At 41.6% G+C, this 19,139-nt stretch overlaps 1 protein-coding gene across 4 annotated transcripts in view; it reads right to left on the bottom strand.

The window, feature by feature from the left end:
• TNIK (TRAF2 and NCK interacting kinase) overlaps positions 1-19,139 on the bottom strand; it is a 413,250-nt gene that overhangs the window by 315,117 nt on the left and 78,994 nt on the right. For all 4 annotated transcript variants that reach the window (XM_017851566.1, XM_017851567.1, XM_017851569.1 and 1 more), the window contains exon 2: positions 2,277-2,342. In XM_017851566.1, coding sequence (XP_017707055.1) covers positions 2,277-2,342 — 66 coding nt within the window. The remainder of the gene's footprint in view (positions 1-2,276; positions 2,343-19,139) is intronic.

Here is a 19,139-nt window from a genome sequence, read left to right as displayed (position 1 = left end):
CTGTTCATGAGCAGTGCCACCTAACATCATCTGGTTGCCTAGAAACCAAACCCTTAACTAGGTAGGGAGTTATAATTCTTTAAGTAAATTATCAGAAGACCCCAAAGCATTTCTTTTTTTTTTTTTTTCTTTGAGACAGGGTCTCACTCTCTCGCCCAGACTAGAGTGCAATGGCAAGATCTCGGCTCACTGCAACTTCTGCCTCCCAGGCTTAAGATATTCTCCTGCCTCAGTCTCTTGAGTAGCTGAGATTACAGGCGCATGCCACTACCACCTGGCTAATTTTTGTATTTTTAGTAGAGACGGGGTTTCATCATATTGGCCCAGCTGGTCTCGAACTCTGAGCTCAAATGATCCACCTGCCTTGGTCTCCCAAAGTGCTGGGATTACAGGTGTGAGCCACTGCACCTGGCCAGGCCCCAAAGCATTTCTAACTACATTCTCATTTGACTAATACACAGAAAAGCTGTGGTGGTTACAAAACAATGAAAACAATGGCGCTGGTAAGAGACCAAATCTCCTGTCCCAAAGTTCACTGCATTCACCATGACCATTCTTTGCAGAATCTCCCTTAACTTGGAAGGTGCCATAGTACTGTATCAACCACCAAGAGAATGGAATGCTGTAAAATAATAATGTTGACAACCTAGCTGCTAAATATATTCCCTCTCTAAAAAGATCTGAGACCTCTTGCCATTTGTTTCCTTGCCTTTTTCAAATAACAAGAAATTATGGAAAACTCTGGATTTTCCAAATATTCTCATCCTTAATTGAATCTCTTGGTATCTCCTCTTATAAGAGTGCAGAGTTTCACCTCTTGAATTAGTGTACCAAGCTGTGAACTGTCTCCCAAATGCATATCCTACGGGTGGGAAACTAATGAAATGGAAAGGCTCTAAGAAATGGCACCATAAAACCAACACCATGCTACAGAGTTGCTCCTTCATATTGACAGCAAATCAGAAGTAATTTTCTACCTAAGTCAGAGCTTAATTCATTAGTTACTTCACAAGTTCAATCCAGTTTCTCAAAACGCAGTAACACAATCTTCCAACCTAATTATCTTCATTGCAAGTATTTAAAAGCTTTGCTGAGACACATTTCTTTCTGTGTCAGACAGGATCAACGTCAAGTGAGCAGGTTGGGTAGACTACATTCTGTCTAATGGTAAAAAGTGGACAATTTAGGAAATAATTGTTTCTTGCAAGGGAGAAATTTCCCCCTGGACACCAAAGGAAACCTCTGGTAAATAAACATATAAATGTGTATCCACTTACAATTGTGCTTTAAAAAACAGAATCTCGAGAATACCCTATAAATAATACTTCTGAAATTCTGCAGAATTGAAAATATTACAACCTGAATGATTTCTATAATAAATTTAATTAACTGAGAAAAGTTTAGGGCTCAGCAGGAATTTTTAAAAATAGAACATGAGATAATTTGTAATGGAAATGCCATCCCATATCGCTGCCACTAGGGAAAATGATGGATATTTCCCTATAAATTATCATGAGGAAACAGTTGGTTTGCTTTGATGGCATTTCAATAGCTCATTCAACAAAACCCCAAAAGTTTTAGTCCAAAAACAGTTCACTTTCATTTTTTTTGACAATCAGAAAAGGAATCAACTCACATTTTCAACCAACCATTATTTTGTAGATTATACTTGGGAAAATACCTTTTAAAACACTTTTGAGTGAATTTGTAAGCAAAAATTAGTAAACAGACAAGCAAGACTTCTTATTCCATAGCTCCGTCTCAACTCAAGTTTAACTTTTAATTATTTCCTAAAATTCGTTGCTGCTATTAAGCTTTTGCTTTGTGAGGTAACCAAGTTTTCTTCCAACACTGTTCACTCAACTCATTTAATTCATGCCCTAGGCCAATAACACATCTACTTTTCCAGCTGCAATAGTTTAATAGCTTAAATTTCTAAAGTAGATGGCATTCTTTTCTCTTTCAAAAACCAGTTCTGGCAGTGATTAAAGTAAAGGAAACTGAACGCTTGAAGAGCTTCAAATAAGTGGCGTCAGAATTCATGTGTCACATATAAACACAGTCATATATAATGAAGGGAAATACCCAAATCACAGAATCCAGTTTAGGCAACATAACCACAGATATATTTTAAAAGATGGAGAGTCAATCAACAAGTATATTAATTCATTTTAAATTTGTTAGGAGCCATTTATGAGCAAGTATAGACAGCACTGCAATTCGCCATTCATGAACTGAAACCATACATAAGCCACACACAGACTCAATGTACTTACCTTATAAACTTGCCCGTATGTTCCATTTCCAACAAGTTCCACCAATTCAAAAATCCCTGCGGGGTCCTGAAAGAAAATAAACGATAAAAATTCAAGCAATATTCCAGGCATTGCCTTAATCAAAAGCAAATACTTACCTAAATTAAGCAAATAAATAACAACTTTAGCTTAGGGGGCTCTCATGTGTGCTAACATTTAATACTATCAAAATTTTAAAATTTAAGTCAGCTGCAGCTATGAAATTAGCCAAGTTCCATTTTCTTTGCATTTTACATTTCTATGAAATGTGTTTAAATCAGGCAAAAGGAGATGCTTTTTCAAGTGAAATAATAAAAAAGAATTAACACATTTCTCACTGTCAAATGGAAACACACTTGCAGGAGCTACATCGAGATAAAGTGAAAGACTCATCATCCTGAGAAGGTTCTAATGTTCTAGGATGTTTCTCTTGGAAATATCTGAGCTGTTCATTGTGTTGAGTGAGCCCTGGTAGTTAAGAATGGTGTTCCTGCATTGTGGGGCAATCTTACCTATGGCAGTCAACAGTTTCCAAGGGAAAATAGAGTCAACTTAACTACCTCTCTCAGAAAGATTTTCTTTGGATTCATCTCTCTTCTGTAATACTGCTTCTACAAAATATACTTCTGAGGATAGCCTCCAGTTCCTGTAGTACCTGCTGAGTAACTGCAGGATTTAGAATGCAAACTAAATTGGAGAATTATTCAAGTTCTTACCACCAATCCGTTGTCTACTAACCTCGGGAGTCAGCTAAATGTTACAGTGTTCAATAAATATCCAATAATTACTGCTATTATAACTGAATTACTATCCCAAAGAAATTGAAAAGAAAAATCAAAGCCTATAAAATTCTATTCAGAGGCAGAAATGGACTTTTACCCCTTACTGATTCCTAACTGGACAGAAATTGCTTCTTTAAAGGCATAAATCTAGGAGTCACAAACTTAAATGTCTGCAGAGGCCAGGCCAGTAACATAAACAAGGAAAGTGGTCCAGTTGGGGCCTGTGGCAAACTGAGCAACCCCAGCCTCTTTGAGGGAGGTGGGGTGGGGTGGGGTGGGGTGTGGTGGAGTTTACCTAGTTGGAGCCAATTGTTGTCTTGTCAACATATTAGCACAATATTGCCAAGTCTAAAGATTTTTCGAGAGAAACTGAACATTGCATTTAATGTGAGATCTCCTATTTTTTAAGTGTTAGGCACTTAATTTAAAAAATATTCTTAGAAACACATAAAAATAGACTGCGCTTTTGGCCTTTCTCTATCGGACACTTACATGAGAGCAATGCCATATATTATTACAATGGGTAGCTGAGAGGCAGGCAGGGAACAGCCTGAACTTCAGATTCAGACAGACCTGGGTTAAATATCAGCTGTGCCTCGACTAGCTATGCGATCCTAGGAGACCCCGCGAAAGCAGCGTATTGTCTGGGCCTGCAGGGATGACATCTACCTAGTCATGCTCTTGTGAAGAATAAGTGTGGGCTTTGCACAATGCCTTGCACGTAGTCAGAAATCTATTAATACCTAATAGTAATCACTTTCAAGCTGAGAAATTCCACACCACCAGCAGGATTTAATGGGGGAAGGGGAAAATGAGTTTCTCTGCTATTCTGGGGAAAGGGAAAAATGAGTTTGATCTGACAAGTCAGGATGCTTTAAAGTCCTGTCAGTGGTAATTCAAACTCAAGAAAAGCCCCTGGGTAGGTGCCTTCAAAGATTCCACACAGACAACCAATAAAAACACAAACAAAAAGCAAACAAAGCACCCAACAGATTAAACACTTAGTCACTGAGAAAGATTGGAATTAGCACTACGTTACCCACTCTTAGGAAGCCAGAAAGGCAAGAAACCACATTCCATGCTCATGTCCTGAAAACTCCAGAAGTCCAGAAGTTCCAATTATGCTCCACCTGGTCTGGGAGGTATGGTTCCAGACAGAACCACAAAACTGTAAAACACTGTTAAGGGACTAGAGCTCTGAGTCGACCAACACCCCATAGCTAAGACACTGTCAAGGCCACCTGGGAGGCCTCAGGATAGGAGGAAAAGTTCTGTTGGTTAAACTATTAGGCCATTAGAGCAGCAGGTTTTATTACAAACGGAATTAGAAAGAAATGAGGAAAAGAAAAAAAAAGCCCATAAATGGTGGCAGCTGCTGTTTGTTTCTAAGCTGTGCTTCCCAGTAGTTTGTTTGCTTGGTGGTGTTTCTGCAACATATTTGGAGAGAAGTTCTACATTTGCTTGAAATTTCTCAATTGTGTTTTCAACATTCGTTTTTCTTGACTAAAAATATATATATAACAAAAAGAGAAGAGATACAGGACAGTGATGAGTGGCTGCCTCAAGGAACCTGGGAATCAAATAGGGATGTAAGACGAGGGCAGGAGCACAAACAGGTGCAGAGCAGGGATCAGCTTCTACACCCAGGGGGTCACTCGCCTCAGGGTACCTTCTCAGAGCTGGGGTTAGTAGGTAGGTGTAAGGAGGATCCAGACAGCTGACCTGTGAGGCTCTTTTCTCTCCTTGAATAAGTTATTCTTGGGTATGTGTCACAACCAATCAAAACCAAGGAGGCTCAATGCTGAGCCTTTAGTTCAAACTGCTAGGAGACGGTTTTTGCTGGACACATCCAAGGGCCTCTGAAGCAAAGTTCAGAGGAACTAAAGAGTTCCACTGGCAACTGGCCTTGCATGGGCAACCAAACTGGAAAGAATCATATCAGATGGGTTCCCCAGGAATAAACTCCAAGACTCCCTGAGATTTACACTGTGTGAGTTTATTGGGGTATGCCTCAGAATCAACACCTGCCGGGGAGGAAAGGAAGAACTGGACTGAGCCGAAGGAAGAGCTGAACTGAAATGTAGTGGTAACAAAAACTTCATCTGATCCATGGGAGCGCTGGAGCTAGGACAGCCCTTCAGAATTATCCTACCTGGAAGCATCAGGCCTTTGAATCCTACCTCCATTGACTAGTCATTGCGTGTAGGCTGCCCCCCAATACCCACCCCAGAGGTAACAATCTTAGGTGAAGTGACACAGTTCAGCTGAGGACATTTTTCAGGTGAAAGTCATCCCTAGCTACCTACACTCCTAGCAGGTGGACAACTGAGTGCCCCAGCAGTGGAGAACTGAGCTCTGTGTGACATACCACAACATACACTACAAGCATCATGGCTAGAAATGAGGACCAGTCTGGAATTAAGAGAAGTCTATAAGCATCTACAGTCTACAGTATCCTGAGAGAAACAAAGCAAAATAGCATTAAGCGTCATGGTATTTGCAAGGAGGGGGCTCTTTGAAACCCTAGACATAGAAATCAGAGGTATTATTCAGCTCTCTTCTCTCTTTTCCCCCATCCAAGTGCCTGAAGAGCTGAGTGTTTGTGAATAGTCTTTCACACAAATGCATTTCATCATTAGTTACATCCTTGTAGAATTGTGATATAGTTTGAACAGTGTAAGCATTCAACTGGTTTCTCCATTCTAGAGTACATCTAAAGTAATTTCCCCAAAAGGTCACTATGACCTCAATTTCTTACACATAGTGGTCGCTTCTCAGTCCTGTCCTAGTTGTCCCCTTTGAGGCATTTATACTCCTGAGCATCATCACTCCTGTTAAAAATATATCCCCTCCACCGTCTATCATACCTCTTAGTCTCTCTCACAGATTCTATAGTATTTCTTCTGCTCACACCTTTGAGGTAGACTTCCCCGAAAGTTCCACCCTTGTCCACCCACTCCCCTAATTTTGTTCACTAAGTGTCAATGATCTTATCTCCAAATGTCCACCATATCCATCTATCCCACTCCATTCACACAACAGGCTTCATCATCTTCTTCTGAGACCATTTGCTTTTAGTTCTTTCTTCCTTCTAAGCTATTCTCCATACTGATCTTTCTACAATAGACATTTCTAATCATGACACTCCATGATTTAAAATAATACAAGATACAGTTCAAACTGAAAGTCAGGTCATGTCATTCTTCGGCCTGGCCTCCATTCCCAGCCTCATGTTCCATCATTCTGTGCTATAACCAACACATGTCCCTCATGTTCCTAACACACTACACTCAGCTCTTGGTTCATACTGCCCATCTGCCAAGATTATTCCTTCTGCTTTCTTTCTGAGGCAAGCCCATCCTTGAAAGCCCAGCTTGCTGCCTCCTTTCTGAAGCCTTTCTCAAATCAGCGCCACCGCCGCTCTCTCTGCAGCCGCAATACGTTGTGCACAGCTCCATGATAACCATTTTCACATAGTGCTAGCCTCTCTTACATTTCTCTCCCTTGATGAATTACAAATGCCTCAAAAGCAGGCACTGTAACATATTTATCATGGTATTGTCAGCACTTAGCATGGTGTCCAATACGTAACTGCTAGATATAACTATTTACCGAATAAGGTTGATGTCCCACTCCCAATTCTTCAAGACATGTATAGTGGAAGTCACAAAAAAATTGAATCAGAGTGTAGAGCCAAAGGTCTAGCAAACTTACATCATTTCTTTTAAACCTAGACAAGTTGTTCTACCACTGTGCCCTCTATCCTCCTTACCCCAATCCCACATGGACAAAGCTGTCACATGTAAAAGCCCCTGTAGTATTCCCAGCTCTAAACAAATAAAATCCATAGAGCCTGTTGTAGTAAACTGTGCCTCACGTGCATTGAGAAGTCAGGCTGTCAGAATGTGGCCAACAGAATGTGCAGCAAGGAGAGGACGCTGTACCTAATAATCATGTTACAAAGACAGGAAAGCTAAGAGATAAGAAATCCACTTAATTCTCCCTCTTGTGTTTGCTTAGCTGCTCTTAAAGCCAGGATGAGCAGCATGGAAGAAAGTTACATACACCAAGGAGGAAAGAGCAAATCATTGACATTTACCAAAGTCAAGAATCCCTGTTGGCTACACATGCCTTTATTCAGATCTTAACCTTTGCTGGGAGGCTGAGAAGAGAATTTAATTCTAAGGTAGAGTAGTGTACATTATTTCATAATGAAATATAACCACATATCAAAAGGCAGGATATTCCTTGAAAGAAAATGTAATTTTTCAGCCAGTACTGATAAAAGCAAACTTGGTTAGTCATGACAATAAAAATTACAGTAATAGTGAACATTTCATGAGGACTTATGTGTCAGAAACAATTCTAAGCATTTTTCATGAATAGCTCATTTATCACAGCTTTATCAAGTGGATGCTATCATTATCTTTGTTTTACAGATTAGGAAACTGAGGCACGGAGGGATTAAATGCTTACTCAAGGTCACACCACTAATAAGCAGCAGAGCTAGGATGTTGACTCAGATGGTCAGACTCCAAACCTTGAGTTCCTAACCACTACCCCATCAGCTTCATGAAACCATAATTCCCAGCCCTTGATTTACCAACTGGTAGCTCTCTAACCTTGAGCCAGTTTCAGAACGGCTTTGAACCTCAGTTTCTTCATCTTTAAAATGTGGACAGGATTACCTCCCTTGGGAGCTACTATGAGAACTGTGAGTGTCTAGACTAGCTTGGGGCCTGATACGTAATAGGACTTTAGTAAATATTCACTTTCTTCCTCCCTTTTCTTTTTCATCTTTGAAAATAAGTTCATGTAATAAACAAATAATACGCCACAGTAGAATTCAGTCTGCATTTTATAGATTTTCAACTAAAAAAGCCAATAAAACTAATCTGGCCAGTAAAGGAAAACCTATTGCTTTTCAACCAATAATATTACCCATCACATGCTTAGCAAACAGAATCAGATATTTATGGACAAATGTATGTCTCTTTAAAAATTAGTAAGACAACTGAGAAGGGGCATTAAGTTTTGGGGGTTCCTGGGATGTTGAAATAAATACTTTTTCTGTCAGCTGATGAAATTTAGATAGCATTGGCAGGCTCAAGCCCAGCTTCACAGCAGAGTGGAGAGATTTAAGATCTAGGGTTTGATACTCCCTACTACTAAGTTATGCTTTAATTCCTCCAGGTCCTCTGAATGATACTGGATTTATAAGAACACTAAATAACACCACTGGGCTAAATCCCAAAGATTGAAAAAGGCAAACTTAAATCTATAACTAGGATGACGATTTCCTTCACATCATAAAAGATGATACATAATTCTTCCCAGTGCCTCCCCACTTCTTTGAAAATGAAATTGACACGGATCATGAGCAAATGGCCTACGCAGACTCTAGACAGCCCTCCTCCAAAATGCCTCTTAAAGACACAGCCGTTCTGTGACAGAATCTTTTACTTGAGGCCACCAGTCCTTTGGCAGGGTAAAATACACCCAACAGAATATGGATGGCTGATAGTGCTCCCAGAATGACTGCTACCCCCGGATTCCCTATTGACAGCTGCCAAACGACTGTGCTTACTCTAAACTTACAGGCCTTAAAAAGACCAAAATGGTATTTCTTTTAGAACCATATTTAGCAGCTGTTTTGTTTGGTTTCAGCCCTAACTGACAAGCATATGCTTACAAAAGCAAAACAGAACAAAGACAACAGGAACAGTAGGAGAACTCTCCACATTTATCTTGAGCCTTCAGGCTTTTCAACACCATCTTCGAAAGTACAGCATTAGGAAACTGTGCTGACTCAACAACCCCCGGATTCTAGTTTATGCTGCACTCACAGCCAGGCAAGGTCCCTCAAAGGTAATTTTTTACTTTAACTTCCCCTTTTATAAAGCAGTAGAGGTTTGCAGAGTCAAAGGTCTTGCTTTACACAGTAAGATTTATTTAATCCCCGGCTGCTACCTGGCACCCTCCCTAGCCACCTACTGTGTGTTATGCACTGTCCAAAGTAGAGGCAGTGGGGTACATGGCCCCTGCTTCATGATACTTCCGATCTAAGGAAGGAAGCAGACATGAGCAAAATACTATACATACACAGTGATTAGATCATCGTAACGACAAGCAGCATATAAGAAAAGGTACTCCAGCAGTATTGATCCAGGAGATCTGGAATATAGCCCAGAAGTGTATCTTCATTAACCTGTCAGCCCAAAGAAGCCATCTCAACTGGAATAGATAATTCAAGTAAAAAACATAAATATATAGAGATAGATAGACAGAGAGATGGATATAGCTAGGTAAAATACTGATTGTTGATTTTTCTTACTTGATCATCAGTGTAGGACAAATTAAATTATGCAAACCTATCACAGGACTGGTACAAAACAATTAGTGTTGAGGTCTGGATTCCGCTCCTTACTAGTGTTCTTTGATCCCTCATATTCCAGTTTTTTTTTCATCTGTAATTTGGGAAAATGCCCTTTGGCCTGCATTTTTACAATGTTGCATCCTACGTATGAATGTTCTAGGTAACTCCCCAGCTCCCCGTGTCAAGCATCGTCTTTTGGGAAGGGCTGTCCTGAGTGTAGGCTGACTCCAGGACTCCATCTGCTCCGATAGAGCTGTTCCTGGCTAGTACTGGCATCCTCTTACCAATACCAGCTCCTCAATGACCAGCTGGCTCCTGGCAGAATCAAAACATAGTCACAGCCAAGCCTCCAGGAACTGACCCTCGATACTGGTAGCTTCCAGTTTGGCTTTCATCTCTCAGGACAGGGAGACTGGAGCCTCCTCACCTCCTGTTTGGTTTGCAGTCTGCTTAATTTCACCTGCTAATGTGCAGCAGCCAGCAGTGACACTGCTTTAGATCACCCTGCCCCTGCTCAGCTGCTTCACTCAAGACCCCGCGGCCCCAGCCTCTCCTCACAAAGGCAGCCTTTAGAACTGGATTTGAAACATCACTTCTTGGATTAATGGCTGCAAAACCTTAAGCTGTACAACAAGCTATAATAGACATTATCACTGTCATTGGGATAGGCCATGGCCTAAATGCTTTTCATATATTTTCATATTTCATCCTTATAGCAACCTGAGAAATAGGTGTTACTAACCCCAATTTTCAGATGATAAACTAAGGCTTCAAGGAATTAAGTAACTTGCCCAAGATTAAACAGTGAGTGATAGAGACAGCAGCCAAGACCTGATTGTAAAGTAAAGGTAAAAATACCGCTCGTGGAAGATGGTTCTGGGAATCCGAAACAACACACATAAAGCATTTAGCACAATGCATGGCAGTGCTTAATAAATAATGGCCACTGATATATTGCTGTTGCTGATGGTATTATGAAAAGTTTCCCAAGGTGATGACAGCATTGGTTCATAGTAGAGCCAGCATTCAAATCCAGGTATTTTGAATCCAAGTCTATTATTACTCATTTCCCTACAAACAGCCGATGCTGAAATTAACTTGGGGTTAGGGGGATGCTGAAGGCCTTGTGGGTTAACAACGGAGCCAGAGAATAGGCAGTAACCTCAGGACAGGCAAACACAATGAGCCAGGTGGCTGGGAACATACACGTTGTCTACACTATGGTTGCTTGCTGCCCCTGTCTCTTATTAGAGCCAGAAGCCCCAGAAAGGAAGAGCAGACAGGCTCTCAGATTTCTATCTGAAGCTAGTTTCTGTTTTTCCTACTTTGCCATTAGCTAGGATGAATGCTAATTACTTTAAGCTAACCAGTTAATTGACAGTGAGAGGCAGTATAGCATAAAAGTGAAAACCACTGTCTCTACAGCCAAAAGCCTGAATCGAATCACAGCTTCACCATTTTCAGCTATATGACTTTGGGCATGTTATTTAATCTTTCTATGCCTGTTTCCTCAACTATAAAATAGTGATAATGGTAGTACCCACTTTGCTGGATTATTTGATACAATAATTAATATATATAAAGCGTGTAAAGCAATATCTAGCATATCGTAAGTGCTTAAAAAGTGTTCGCTGATAATTCTTTACTCAAGAAAGAATAACTTCTTTACTCCAAAAATGAATAACTTTTATTGGTTTTGTCCACTGCAGTATCTCGAGTACCTCGGATCGTGACGGGGACATCAGAGATACTCAATAAATATTATCTGGATGGAGCAAGTCCTCACATCACCAGTTCTACCACCGATAGCCACAATGCAGTAAGGTCTGCGACATTTGCAACGAGGATTTCTGAGATCATATCAACAAAATATCTCTACCCATTTTACAGAAGAGCAAAGAGAGGCCCAGACAGGCTCTATACATTTGTGCAATTACAGGTTTCTCCAGCAAGAGAATTTAGGTGATTTATCTGAGGTCTTATCCTAGTTACTGGCAGAGTTAAATCAAGACTTATGTCTTTTGACTTCTAGTTTTTACCTCTGTTCAATTTAACCCTTTGGTAAACCAACAGAATCACCCATTGCCTTTCAAAAAGTGGGCCTGGAAAGGAAAGAAACAGGGACAGTAGATAGGATGGGCAGGCCCTGCTGTTCTTTTGCAAAATCTAGGTAGGTGGGTTAAGAAATCGATTTCATTCATTTCCAGAACTGATGTAAGAAGATTTAGTGCACATGGCCAGTTTGACAGTACATTTAGTAGGCCACATGAATATATATCAGCATAAAAGATACATAATATTTTCAAAATATATTTTTCTCGGTTCACAGACTTAGCATATTCACACTCACAACTAGCTCAGTTCAAAATTATTTCCTTACAGATGAAAACAAAGAATTCTACATAAATTGATTATTGTCTACTAGCTTACATTGCATAAATAAGTATATACAACTAAGAATATAAAATTTACAAGAGAACAATCCAAGGACTTCTTGTAACAGTGCCTTGAATATTTTTTCTGATTTTGGTGCATAGCACAGCTATTTTAATCCTTTGTCAGCTGCTGGGATTCACTGGCCAGCCCTTCTCATGCTTCTTGACCTGAAATTCCCTAGTCACGACTACAAACCTGCTTGTGCACACAAGGAATGCACAAGCCCCAACTGTGTGTTCAGAGACTGTTTTCTAACACATTCAGAGTCAGAGAAAGGCACAACAACTCCATAAGGCAGGTTAAGAAAATTCTTCAGGGTACTAAGCCACAAGACAGATATTGGACAAGGATAGCTATCTCCACCACCTCCTGTAATTTTTCTTATCTCTCCTAAAGTCATTTTAAAAAGCATACATGCAGGCCGGGCACAGTGGCTCACGACTGTAATCCCAGAACTTTGGGAGGCTGAGGCAGGTGGATCACAAGGTCAGGAGTTCAAGACCAGCCTGACCAACATGGTGAAACCCCATTTCTACTAAAAATACAAAAATTAACTGGGCGCGGTGGTGCGTGCCTATAATCCCAGCTACTCAGGAGGCTGAGGCAGGAGAATCACTTGAACCAGGGAGGCGGAGGTTTCAGTGAGCTGAGATCATGCCTCTGCACTCTAGCCTGGGCGACAAAAGCGAAACTTGGTCAAACACACACACACATACACACATACATACACACACACACACACACACACACACACACACACAAGCTGCTCTAAAGGTCAATATGCATATGACCACCCCTGACCCCCGCCCTCCACTCAACCTGGTCCATTCCCTCCCATCATCAGGTTGTTGCAGAGATTACACAGCTGTTTGGGAAAATGTATCATACAGTTTACAAAGATTTGCAAACATGGGATCCTTCCAGACCTGTCAGGACAGGGTAACTTTCCAGTATTTCCAGCAACATGAGGTGGAAATGATGGGAACCAGACTAGCAAATATTTTGACCTTTTGCCTTTTCGAAGATACTTAGATGAAGAAAAAGATAGCAACTGCAGGAGACAAGAGCTGGTTACCTAAATAATTAAGAAAGAAAGATTAGGAAACAATTCAAGGTTCTGTTTTGGAAGAAGAGCCTTAACAGGACCATTCCCCCAAAGATACTCATTTGCCACCTGCTTACAACAGACCAGTGACACGTTAGCTGCTTGAAAGCATTTTCAACAGTTCTTCATATACCTATAAGCAACCATGAAGTTGACCACAGGCAGAGGTGAAACTGGTAAAAGGGACCTAACCCTAGTTTAAGTCTAATAGAAGTATGAGGCCCCCTTTACCAGCTGCCTACTTGTCCCCACTCCTCTTCACAATACAGGGAGCTTCCTTCTTTGCCCCTTTGCAGAGGAAACCTCTGATGAAGACAAGAATTGTGCACACTGAAAGGGGCAGGGTTAATGCCTTTTGGCCAAGGGCCCAGGACTTTTCTATGAGTAGGGAAATACTGGCTGGTTGATTAGATCATCTGTTACTCTCCCATTTCCAGAGAAGGGTGAGATGGCCCAGAGTCATGTAGGAATAGCCAGGAGCCCAAGAATAGCTACCTGGAGCAGGGGCCTGTCATCTGGCAGAGGTACAAACCAATCTTAGTCCATCACTTGGTGTTACCAGTAATAGTACAGATGGCTGGTCAATACCAACTCTTGTCAATCTCAAACAGATGTTAATAACACGGTTTCATTTGCATCTGTTTTTTTTCAAGGCTTTTATCTCTATGGCTGGGCCACCACGAAGGACATACAAGTTTGTTTGCTTGCTTATTAGTTTTGCAAGGCAGATAATATTTTGGAATGGGGCCTTTATACCATCTGTTCAAGGATCTAAAAGCTTTTTGGCAGACTCAAGAAGCTAAAGCCAATCCTTTTGTCCCTCCAGATTTCCATGGGTGTTGAATTTCTACTGTCAAATAAGTTTGGGAACACTAGGTTAAAAAGATTAGCAGGTTAGGGGTTTCTTTACTGCAAGGCCTCTCAAAGCTTTAAATGTGTTAATGTACCCTGTGAATCTCCAAGACTGGGCAAAGCTTTTCACATTTTCCTAACTTGTCTGGCCACAGAACACTCTTTAAAGAAACTTTGTGTCTCCTCTAAGTGCTGACATTCTGCGGAGCATAGAATGGAAAAATGACAGTGTATAGAGCAATCTTTTCTGTCATTCCTACTTAACTAAAGCTTGCATCTTAAGTTACTGTAACAGAGATGGATCAATGCCACCCAATATTCATTTTCCCCTTGCTCCTTAACAAAAATTCCAATTTTATTTGGGAGGCAATGCACCCAGCTCAAAATCTACATGCCCTTGTCCCACTGAAGCTAGGAATGAATACATGACTAAATTCTGGTCAATGGTATATAAGCAGAATTACTGTGTGGGGCATTCAGAAGGGCTGCCCAAATGGAGCTGACTTAAGCTAGCTGGGAGAAGGGTTCTTCAGTCTTCCTCCCTCCTCCTTCGTGCTGCCTGGAATGTAGATGTAATGGCTAGAACACTATAGTCATTTCTGATCCTGAGGTGAATTTAAGAATGGAAGCCTTATGCTAAGATTGTTTTAGCAGAACAATAAAATGACCCTATGGTTTTGATGAACATGTAACTACCATGCTACCACTAAGCTGCCTATGTCTGAACTTCTTTATATTGAAAGAGAAACAAACTTCTATCTTCCTTAACCCACTAATATTTGGAGTTTTTTGTTTGATGCAGCTGAAATCTAATTGATTTACCTTGAAGTTTACTGGTCAGATATTTTTATTCATTTATGTTTAACTAACATTCCTTTTTTTTTTTTTTTTTTTTTTTTTTGAGACGGAGTCTCGTTCTGTCGCCCAGGCTGGAATGCAGTGGCTGGATCTCAGCTCACTGCAAGCTCCGCCTCCTGGGTTCACGCCATTCTCCTGCCTCAGCCTCCCCAGTAGCTGGGACTACAGGCGCCCGCCACCTCGCCCGGCTAGTTTTTTGTATTTTTTAGTAGAGACGGGGTTTCACCGTGTTAGCCAGGATGGTCTCGATCTCCTGACCTTGTGATCCACCCGTCTCGGCCTCCCAAAGTGCTGGGATTACAGGCTTGAGCCACCGCGCCCGGCCAACATTCCTTCTTTAAAGTACTCTTCTCCATCAGCCTTTTGATCTTTGGTAGAGGTGACAGTCACTATGGTTGTTGGAAATGTTTCTGTTTTTTTTGTTTTTTTGTTTTTTTTTGGAGACAATCTCACTCTGTCAGCCAGGCTGGAGTGCAGCGGCACGATCTTGGCTCACTGTAACTTCTGTCTCCCAGGCTCGAGCAATTTTCCCGCCTCAGCCTCCGGAGTAGCTAGGATTACAGGCGTATGCCACCATGCCCAGCTAATTTTTATACTGTTAGTAAAGACAAGATTTCACCATGTTGACCAGGCTGGTCTTGAACTCCTGACCTCAGGTGATCCACCCACCTCGGCCTCCCAAAGTGCTGGGATTACAGGCATGAGCCACTGCACCCAGCCTGAATAAATGTTCTATTTCTCCTCCTGCTGTCATGTTACAGGATGGCACTTCCCTCTGCCTCTTGAAGCTGGATGGGGCCACATGATTTACTTTGGCTAATGAAGTGCGCATGGAAGTGATGTTCCACTTCCAGATGGAATATGTGACTGACAGTTCAAATCATTGTGATGACTGTGGAAGCATATGTGACCTGATGCCTACGTTAGTCTGGTACTTGGGTAACTGATGAATAGAGTCCTCTACTGACCCACTCTGGGCATGTGGCATGGTCAAGAAATAAACTTTAGTTATATAAAGCCTCTAAGAGAGTTTGTTGCCATATCCTATCCTACCCTACTCTGACTAAAAGAAAAGACCAAAAACTGATGATGATGATGATGATGATGATGATGATAATCATGTTGTATAATGCTTTGTAACTTTTGAAACAATATTTGAGAACTGCTTCACACTGAGTATCTCCCCATGCCCCAGACATTATGCAGGGAATTTTGCAAAGGTTATTTTATTTCATCTCTGCATCAATCCTGTGAAGTAGATTGCTCACGAGAGGAAAAAAAGCGAGGCTACAAGAGCCTCCAATGCCAAAATATACATTCTCCTCACTGTCTCCCACATGCAATATCTGAAGGCCCCAGAAACAGTAAAATCCCTTCCAAAGATGGCTGATGAAAGACCATCAGCCAGAATGATGGGAAAGACCAGAATTTTTACAAGGTGCCTATTTTCACAAGGCTGACTACACCTACATGGCCTAAACCAGCGCATGCTGGAGCTTGTAGTCTCTGCACCCCACTGTGGGCAACAGAATTGCAAGTCCTCCACTGCTCTTTTTTGAATGCCTTTGAACTCAAAACCTGCTTTTTGAGCCACTGTCAAGGTAACCCAGCAGCTGAGAATAACTAATTGGGCAACATTCTCTGACTGCTGGCATGAACAGTTATAATCTCAGCATCACTGTGACAACCTGACTGGAATGCTGGTTATTCACACAAAGAAAAACCGGTCTCCATTCAGACCAGAACTGCGTTTTGTCTTTGTTCCAGTTTTCCCATTACAAGTTGCTACTGAAGGAACAATGCTTTTCTTTAAGAAGAATATGTATTACTAGTCTGTGCAAAAGCAGCATTTTCTTAGCCCAAAAAAAATTTGGAAAGGGGGGAAAAAGTAATATATCCTATATTGCCACAGGCAAATAGACTATTAAAGCTCTATATAAATAACAGTAAAGGTCATGTTGGAGTAATTCTGTGGCCTTTTAGCCAGGTCACAGAATTCTGTGGAGATGTCAATGGTGCAACATGGGCAACAGATGACTAATAACTAGATAACATTCAATCAATCAATGCACATTTCCTGAGCACCTTCAATGTGCTATCACAGACACTCTCCTCTAAATCTCTCAGTGGTTTCCCGGTCTACTCTGCTCTCCCATCCAATCTCAGACTCCCTTTAAAGCTACAGCACACCTTTCCCCAGGCACCAGCTATAGTCACCAGCTCACCATTCCCAGAAGATGTTCTGTAAACTGCATTCCATGTCCTTGTTCCCTTTTTGTTCTTGCTATCCAAAAAGTCCTTTGGTCCCATCTTTGTCAGTCAAAGTCTTACCAGTCTTTTGAGGTCCGACTCAAATCACAGTTCCTACCTAAGTTCCTCCCATTACACTCCATTAGAGTAAATTCCACATTAAAGTACATCCCGAAGATCGCTTTGAATCTATCTGTCTTACTGCACTTGGAAGGCAACTCTCTAGGGAGCAAGATCAGCGTCTGAATAAGGCTTTACCACTTACAGTTGTGTTACTACCTAATCTCTTAGAGCCAAAGTCTCTTCACCTATAAACAGCATGCTACTCAGACTGCACCCATGACCATCCAACTCACCCGGGAACCTTGTTGCAAATGCAGAAACCTGGGCCCTGCCCAGACCTACTGCATCAGGATTAACATTTTAATAAGATTCCCAATTTATCCCAATGCATATTAATGGTACCAAAGTATTGATAAAATCTACCCAGCAGAGGTATGATGAGAATGAGGGGAAACTTATGGAAAACATTCAACAGGGAGTCTAATACATAAAGACTCTCACTAAATGAGGAAACTACTACTCTTTATATCCAATAAATGTATGGTTAAGTTGAACTGTTTGGTGTTTTAAAGGATTCAGATATTTATGGCATGAGCTGGCCCTCAAGTGACATGTCAAATTAGTAAAACTAGATTAAAATACATGAAATATAAATGAAGAGAAGCAAAAGAACTGTGTATTAGAAGAGCACATGACTGAAAATGACTTCATCGCTTACAATTTTTCTGACATTGAACAAGGCCACTAAGATTTTTTAGCCTTTGGTTTCTTTTCCTATCAAGTAGAAATAAGAATAAAGGCAGCCTGCTTGCCTCTCAGAGTTGAACTAAAGTTATTCTAAAGTTAAGATGAGCTAAAGAGAATGAAGGAATTTTGCCAAATACAAAGAAATGATTAAGTCAGTGTTTATCAAGTAACACTAAAATACAACATATCCATCACAAACTGAGCTCACACTCAAAGGTGGTCACCCATGAAAGGCACACGGAGGTCAAAATGGCACATTAAGGCCACTGGTTTGAGGATGGAGTTTTAGTGGAAAGAATGAAGAGTGAGCCAAAAGGGACAAGTGGCTCTGCCTTCTCAGTGGGCTGAGGTACTACCACTTTGAAAGTGGCAGAAAGATACTGAGGTATCTACCACTTTGAAAATACTGGGATAGGAGTGGGAGGGGACACCAGCTGGGCCCTAGAAGAAAAGGAATTCACACCTGGGGCCCTCTCAGCTCTAGGGGTTAAGAGAGAACCCAGAAGGGAGTCTCACGGCCTGCCACTAGAAGGAGGTGTGTGGCAGCCACTCTGATGAGGAACACAGAGGAAACATTTGCTGGAGGAACCTCCATCATCTATTTCTCAAGAACCCTGCTCAAGAAAGGAGAAAAGATGGAGTTTGGGATCTCTGCTCTAACGAGCCGGACAGGCAGAACACAATGTAAATCCAAAGAGAGTTCAGACAGGCAAGAAATCAGTACAAACTGACAGTTAAGCAGTGTTGAATGGAAAAGGTGGGCACCAAGCCAGACTTTAAAATACCTGCAGAATTTGGGTACGTGGACGGGGATATCAGTAGAGGGGATAAACTTGCTTTGTTAATAGTATTATTTTAAAAGAACACATGTTAATTGCATGTATCATTTCTGTCAGAAATGATGGAACACAGGGCGGAGCCAGATGGCCAAATAGGAACAGCTCCAGTCTCCAACTCCCAGCGCGAGCGACACAGAAGACCGGTGATTTCTGCATTTTCAACTGAGGTACTGGGGTCATCTCACTAGGGAGTGCCAGACAATCGGTGCTGGTCAGCTGCTGCAGCCCGACCAGCAAGAGCTGAAGCAGGGCGAGGCATCGCCTCACCTGGGAAGCGCAAGGGGAAGGGAATCCCTTTTCCTAGCCAGGGAAACTGAGACACACAACACCTGGAAAATCGGGTAACTCCCACCCCAATACTGCGCTTTAAGCAAATGGGCACACCAGGAGATTATACCCACACCTGGCCGGGAGGGTCCCACCGCCACGGAGCCTCCCTCATTGCTAGCACAGCAGTCTGAGATATAACCGCAAGGCAGCAGTGAGGCCGCGGGAGGGGCGCCCGCCATTGCTGAGGCTTAAGTAGGTAAACAAAGC

Source organism: Rhinopithecus bieti, unplaced genomic scaffold, assembly GCF_001698545.2.
Source record: "Rhinopithecus bieti isolate Rb0 unplaced genomic scaffold, ASM169854v2 scaffold_33903, whole genome shotgun sequence".
In the NCBI taxonomy this organism is placed as follows: domain Eukaryota; kingdom Metazoa; phylum Chordata; class Mammalia; order Primates; family Cercopithecidae; genus Rhinopithecus; species Rhinopithecus bieti.
The sequence above is the reverse complement of the archived record's forward strand: the minus strand, read 5'-3'. Positions and strand labels throughout refer to the sequence as shown.